We start from the raw sequence: 6,588 nt of genomic DNA on the forward strand, positions 1-6,588 counted from the left end.
GGCGCTCCGGAGCTCTCGCGTGCGTGCGGAGCTGCTGAATCTCCTTGCTCGGGTGGCGGGGTGGTGCAGTGATGCTCTTTTTGTGTGTGTTACGTTGCTTTAAGTAAGGAGAAGGACCCTCGGAGAAGGGCGTGTGCGGAGCTGCTGAATCTCCTCACTCGGGTGGCGGGGTGGTGCAGCGATGCTCTTTTTGTGTGCGTTACGTTGCTTTAAATAAGGAGAAGGACCCTCGGAGAAGGGGGTGAGCCTGTCACAGCTTCCCCTTTCTGCAAGCGCGCCCTCCGTGGAAGTGCAACGTCTGTCATTTTTCCAGAAGGCCTCGGCTCTACGCATACAAGTACTCAAGTGTGAACAGTCTGCTTCCCTACTCCTCCTTTCCCTCTTTTACTCCAGGATAATTTCTTCCCAGCTGCATTTTTGGGTTTGAGCTTGTGATCCCCTAGGCTGTAGGTGTGTTGGAGCGTTGCTCGCTCACTCTGCTCACAATTCTCTTCCTTCTTTACTGTAGGAGGATAAGGATTTGGTACATGGAAACGTGTGTACTAAAAACATCCTGCTGGCAAGAGAGGGAATCGACACGGAGTACGGTCCTTTCATAAAGCTGAGCGACCCGGGAATACCAGTAACTGTGCTGTCCAGACAAGGTAAGCTGCGGGAATCGGATTTCACTCTGCGGTGTGGTGGGGAACCGGAGGGGAAGGTCGTTTGCACCAGGTAGAACGGGCTCTAGACTAGAGGTGAGAATCTGAAAACTGCCTGGAGGTAAAGGCGTGTTGCTGACCATGGCTGCTCTTAGAAAGTCAGGTTGAGTCTGGTGAGATAGTAGGATGGCTCCAGGTCTGAGCTTGTAAAAGCCCCAGAAACGTCCTTCTGAGAACAGGGGTTTGAGAATGAAGATTGCCCTGAAACTGGACAACTACTGCAGCTTTGGTTAATTTAATTCAGCAGGTGTTAGACAGAACAGTGAAGTTGGGCTGGGTTTTTTTAGTCCTTCGATATTAACCCCCAAATGCTTTGGTTCCGTGTTTTATCTAAGAATGTGTTGAGCGAATCCCCTGGATTGCACCCGAATGCGTTGAAGACTCCAAAAATCTAAGCATTGCGGCAGATAAGTGGAGTTTTGGCACAACACTGTGGGAAATCTGCTACAATGGAGAAATCCCACTGAAAGACAAGACGTTAGCAGAGGTAAAACTGCCTTACGTAGGTTTATCCGACATCTCTGGCACCTCACTGTCCGCACCCCATCGGAGTTGCTCTCAACTTGCAGGACAACCAGCTCGGCTGGACTTGGTGCGGGGCTGACCCAGCTGAGCTGCCACATGGCAATTCTTGCTGTAAAACCTGCTCATTATTGCCTCAGCCTCACCTTGTTGGTGATTCTCCAGTCTCAGCGCAGTAGGAGTGAAGCAGAACAGATGCTCTCACCCCTGTCCTTTCCTAACCCCTGTGCCCAGTTACGAACGGCCAGAGGTTCTGCTTAAAAGCAGCCGGGTTCTGGCCTTGCTGCTTTCCTTTGGACCCCGGTTCACCTAGCCTCCTCTGGGGACACCGTTCTCGTTCCCTCTGGAATCTAAACCCACTTTAAATAGACTTTGTTCTGCCTTACTGATGGCAGTTTCTGGTCCCCGCTGCCGGCATCCCTCAGCACGTGTTCCAAACGTGCTTTGTCCCGAAGTTCTGCCGTGTTGGGAAGGGGATGGAGCACGGCAGCCGCTGCTGGTCTGAAGGAAATGACTGAGTACTTGGGTCGCTGCCAGAGTTGTTTTAACAGGAGGTAGCCGAGAGGAACTTGCTGCCCTGGCTACAGCCCGCTTCCGGCATGTGGCAGACAGCCGGGGTCGTTCTGCACAGCTTAGGAAGCGCACAAGCCCACCCTCATCCCAGCTGCCCCGAAGCTGGTACCTTCCCGGGGTTGTGAAGAGCAGCCGGCACCGCGTTGTTTCCCTGGCGAGCATTTCCCGCTGTCCGTTTGTCCCGGGGCATGAGTAGCATGGCAAACGTGGCAGAAAAATAACTCCTGAACGGTGAAGTCTTTCGCACGGTTCAGGGACTTCGTGTGTGCCGAGTGGTTGCTCCCAACTCCACCAGCTTCAGCACAGTAGTAACTCTGCTGGTAGGGGTGGGTTAGAGTTGGTGCTGGAAAGGAGGATTTCCACGGCAAAGCTGGGGGAAAGCTGACAGTTAGGGATGGAACGGCCCCGCCTCGGAGGCAGAACGCGGGTTTGCCGAGTTACAAGCTGAAATTCACGCCGGGGTTTCCATCTGCACCCTGCAGAAGGAGCGGTTCTACGAGGGGCATTTCGTGTTGGCGACGCCGTCGTGCAAGGAGCTAGCTGACCTGATGAAGCAGTGCATGAACTACGACCCCCACCAGAGACCCTTCTTCCGGGCAATCATGAGGGACATCAACAAACTGGAGGAACAGAGTGAGGCCTGGCTTTGCTTACGGGCTGGGGGAGGGGGGTGTGAGGCCGGCCAGTTTATTTGCCCGAGCCTTCTGGCGCGTGCGGCTGCGTTGGCAGGAGCGCGTCGCGTCCCGACAGCGAGGAAGTAGCCCTTTCCAGGGATGAGGGCGAACGGGAGTGCTTGCTTCCCGCTGAACGTGGGGGCTGGGGGCGTTGCTGTCATGTCGTTCCGCGGTCCGTGTTTTACGCGCCAGCTGAAGTTAGTTGCAGGGCGCTCCGAGTTCCGTGGGAGGTTTCTGGGGGGATGTCCTGCCCGAACCAGGGCGTTAACGCAGGTAGCTGGTTCCTGCCCCACCGTATGCTGACGTGGCTGCAGGACAGCCAGCAGGGCAGAACGTCACGTCCCATGCCTCCTGTAAATAATCCCACAGGCCGGACACCTGCTGCAGGGTGGGAAGTGTCGAGAGAGAGAACTGAGTGAGGGCGAGACCCAGGGAGCAACCCCGGAGCGGGGAAGGTGAGCCGGGGGTAGCGTGGCCCGGCCGAGGGAAGGGATCCCCGGCGAGAGGCAGGCAGGGTTTCGGTCAGAGAAGCTGCGGCAGCGGGGCAGGAACGCACCAACGGCAGCAGACCGGAGGCGGGTAGGATGCTGTGAGGTGTCAGGAGCAAGATGCCCGTGTGGGAATTTGACCCGGGGCTTCTTTTCCGCTCCCAGATCCTGATATCATCTCGGAGAAGAAACCCTTCACAGAGGTCGACCCCACGCTCTTTGAGAAACGGTTCTTGAAAAGAATCCGCGATCTGGGAGAGGTAAGAAAGGGCAGGCACGGGATGCGCTAAGCGTGTGTGCACACAGCTCCCCGCGTGTGCTTCCGGCGTCCCAGCAGGAAGGCTGACGCGCAGGTGCCTATGGCAGTGCTCGGGGACAGCAGGGAGCCTCGGGTGGAGTCCCAACTCTTTTCTCTCCTGATTAGGGCCACTTCGGGAAGGTTGAGCTCTGCAGGTACGACCCGGAAGGCGACAATACAGGGGAGCAGGTGGCAGTTAAATCTCTAAAGCCAGAGAGTGGAGGGAATCACATCGCTGATCTCAAGAAGGAAATAGAAATCTTGAGGAATCTCTATCACGAGAACATCGTCAAATACAAGGGAATTTGCACGGAAGACGGTAAACCTTTATGCAGAACATTAAAAGTGTACACTAAGGCTGTTCGGGTTTCCCTCAAGAATCAAGTATTTTAAAAAGTGAAAGTCTTAGTTCACTCTCAGGGGTTTAGAGCTCTTCCTTCAAGGAAAAGCAGCCGTTTCTCTCCTGAAGGCCGTCCTGCGGCCTGTTTTTGGGCGTAACCGACGTGATGCGAGCACGGTGGTCGCTGGTCTCCCCCGAATCCTTTGAAGGAGCGGAGCACCGGGCCGGCTGGTGGTGTGCGTGTGCCGGGAGCGAGCCGAGCGCCGCAGCCAGCCGTGCCCCGGGGGCTGGCGTTACTCACAGAAAAAGCGCTCTGTTGCCTCGCATCTCTGCGTTTGTAAGAGGGCTTTTTTTAAGCCAATGCTGAAAAACTTTACATTCAGTAACTGTCCTCTCTGGAGCGGATTCTCCTTGAGATGGGCTCGGTGATGGATAACGGGAGTCAGCCTGCAGCCTGGCCATGGTGACGCGATGCCGTTGGAGCCGGTGCTGCCCTGGGCGTGTGCGGGAGGTATCGGTGCTGATGGCCTGAGACGGGCCGCGGGTCTGCAAGTTTAACACACGCTCTGTCTTTAGGAGGAAGTGGGATTAAGCTCATCATGGAATTTCTTCCTTCTGGGAGCCTAAAGGAGTATCTCCCACGGAACAAGAACAAAATCAACCTCAAACAGCTGCTCAGATACGCGGTTCAGATCTGCAAGGTGAGCCTGGCGCCTGCGCTTCCCGCAGCTCTTCTGCTGGAGTGGTGTAACCTCGCGGGGTGAGGGGGCGGGGCGCTGGGTGATGAATGAAAGGGTGAGGGGGCGGGGCGCTGGATGATGAATGAAACCATCCTCCTTCCTTGTCCCCAAGGACACGAGCCACAAGCATTCCCTCCCCTGCTTCAGGTGCTGCTGGCACAGCAATCAGCGGGGGAACAATCACCAGATTCCCTCGTGTAGAAGGTTACTGTGGGAAAATGTTGTTCCTGCTGCAGAATTGGGAGTATGAAGGAGTCCAGAGGCCCCAGAGATGCTCCGAGGGCTGGAGCCCCTCTGCCATGGCGACAGGCTGGGAGAGTTGGGCTTGTTCAGCCTGGAGAAGGGAAGGCTCCGGGGAGACTTTATTGCAGCCTTCCAGTACGTGAAGGGGCTACAAGGAAGCTGGGGGAGGCTTTTCCCAAGGGCCTGTAGTGACAGAACAAGGGATAACGGGTTTAAACGGGAAGAGGGACATTGAGATGGGACATCAGGAAGGAATTCTTCCCGCAGAGGGTGGAGAGCACTGGGACAGGTTGCCCAGAGAAGCTGTGGATGCCCCATCCCTGGAAGTGTCCAAGGCCAGGCTGGATGAGGCTTGGAGCAACCTGGTCTAGTGGAAGGTGTCCCTGCCCATGGCAGGGGGTGGGACTGGGTGGGAGTTAAGGTCCCTCCCAGCCCAAACCGTTCCGTGGTTTACAAAGCGTGTTGGCAAGGGGGAAGGAGCAACGTGGAAGTCTAAGGCGAGGGGGAGGTGGGGGTGCAGAGGGCGGTCAGGCTGTGTGAAGCAAGAGACCATGGGGAGTGATGGTGGCGGCCTGGGCAGCTCTGGGGAGCGCAGGGACAAAGGAACAGTTGCTGTGGAGAGAGGGGGCTGGAGGGTAGTGGCTGCTCAGCTGAAAACTGAAAAGCTCAAAGCAGAAACAAGAACCCAAAGGCGAGTTTGGGGCAGGGGGGGCTGTCAGAAAGGGACCCTGAAAGTGCCAACAGACAGAGAACCCGCCATGGGAATCCTGGGTGGAGGATTACCATGTGAGCAAGGGGAAGCTAGAGAAAAACAGCGACTGAGTGTTGGAGGAACTGGCGTAACGGAGTTTCTTCTCTCCCAGGGAATGGACTATCTGGGCTCCCGTCAGTATGTGCACCGCGACCTGGCTGCCAGGAACGTCCTGGTGGAAAGCGAGAACAGAGTGAAGATCGGAGACTTCGGCCTCACCAAAGCAATCGAGACGGATAAGGAGTACTACACCGTCAAGGACGACCTCGACAGCCCCGTCTTCTGGTAACAGCTTTCAGCTCCTTGCCTTCGCCCGGACCGGGCAGTAGCTTCTTTGCTCCCGCAGACTTCGGGCTTTTAGGTGTCCCAGGGCTTTGTCCCGTTCTGGTGAGGGCTGACTAAAGACAGGACACCAGAGCAAGAAGAGGCACGGGGTACACTCCACCTGCGGGGTTTATTGCTTCCTGCGCTTCGCGACCCGTTCTCCCTCGAGCTTGGTCTCCCTTAACTCCACAGCGACTTGCTGTGTAGGAGTTGTCCCTTGTCTCCTCCCCCTGTGAGCACCTTCGTTTGTAGAGGGACTCGGCAGACGCAGAGCGTCGGTTTGCTCGCCGTCGGGGCAGTGCGCGGCTCCCAACCCCTTAACGCTGTGGCGCTGTGCCCGCAGGTACGCTCCGGAATGCCTGCTGCAGAGCAAGTTTTATATTGCCTCCGATGTCTGGTCGTTCGGGGTGACGCTGTACGAACTGCTTACCTACTGCGACTCGGAGTCCAGCCCCATGGCGGTACGTGGTTGCTCAAGAAACTGCTGCTCAAGCTGCTTAAATCGGGGTATCTTTGAAAAAATAATTAGTACTTTTGGAAACAAAAAGTGGAATTTAAGCTCTTATCTTCCGAAAACAACCCTCGTGGTTGGCTTTCACTAAGGAGGAGAAGTCGTGGCGTGTCCTGGTGAGGAAAACGCTTGTAAAACTGTTCCATCTGGTCCGTGACACGTGTGGCGCGGGCTCTGGGTGACAAACGCGTGCTGTCGGCTCTCAGGCCGAGCCTCGGACCGAGGGGCCGGGCTTTGTGCGGGCCGGGGACGCGCGGCCGACTCCTGCTCTTCCCACAGGAGTTCTTGAAAATGATCGGCCCCACGCAGGGACAGATGACGGTAGCGCGGCTGGTGCGCGTCTTGCAGGAAGAGAAGCGTTTGCCGCGTCCACCCAACTGCCCGGAGGAGGTAAGGGATGCGCCTGCGCTTCGGTAACGGTGT

The 6,588-nt window shown here is 56.6% G+C and overlaps 1 protein-coding gene across 1 annotated transcript in view; it reads left to right on the forward strand.

Annotated features, from left to right (window-relative positions):
* JAK1 (Janus kinase 1) overlaps positions 1–6,555 on the forward strand; it is a gene marked incomplete at its 3' end in the record, with an annotated part of 28,520 nt that extends 21,965 nt beyond the window's left edge. The window contains exons 15-23 of the mRNA XM_010156127.1: positions 509–644; positions 1,037–1,188; positions 2,279–2,429; positions 3,124–3,218; positions 3,383–3,575; positions 4,173–4,297; positions 5,443–5,615; positions 5,998–6,115; positions 6,445–6,555. Of these exons, the coding sequence (XP_010154429.1) occupies positions 509–644; positions 1,037–1,188; positions 2,279–2,429; positions 3,124–3,218; positions 3,383–3,575; positions 4,173–4,297; positions 5,443–5,615; positions 5,998–6,115; positions 6,445–6,555 (1,254 nt within the window). The remainder of the gene's footprint in view (positions 1–508; positions 645–1,036; positions 1,189–2,278; positions 2,430–3,123; positions 3,219–3,382; positions 3,576–4,172; positions 4,298–5,442; positions 5,616–5,997; positions 6,116–6,444) is intronic.
* Between the last annotated feature and the right edge of the window lie 33 nt (positions 6,556–6,588).

This window comes from Eurypyga helias, unplaced genomic scaffold, assembly GCF_000690775.1.
Source record: "Eurypyga helias isolate BGI_N326 unplaced genomic scaffold, ASM69077v1 scaffold6537, whole genome shotgun sequence".
Lineage (NCBI taxonomy): Eukaryota > Metazoa > Chordata > Aves > Eurypygiformes > Eurypygidae > Eurypyga > Eurypyga helias.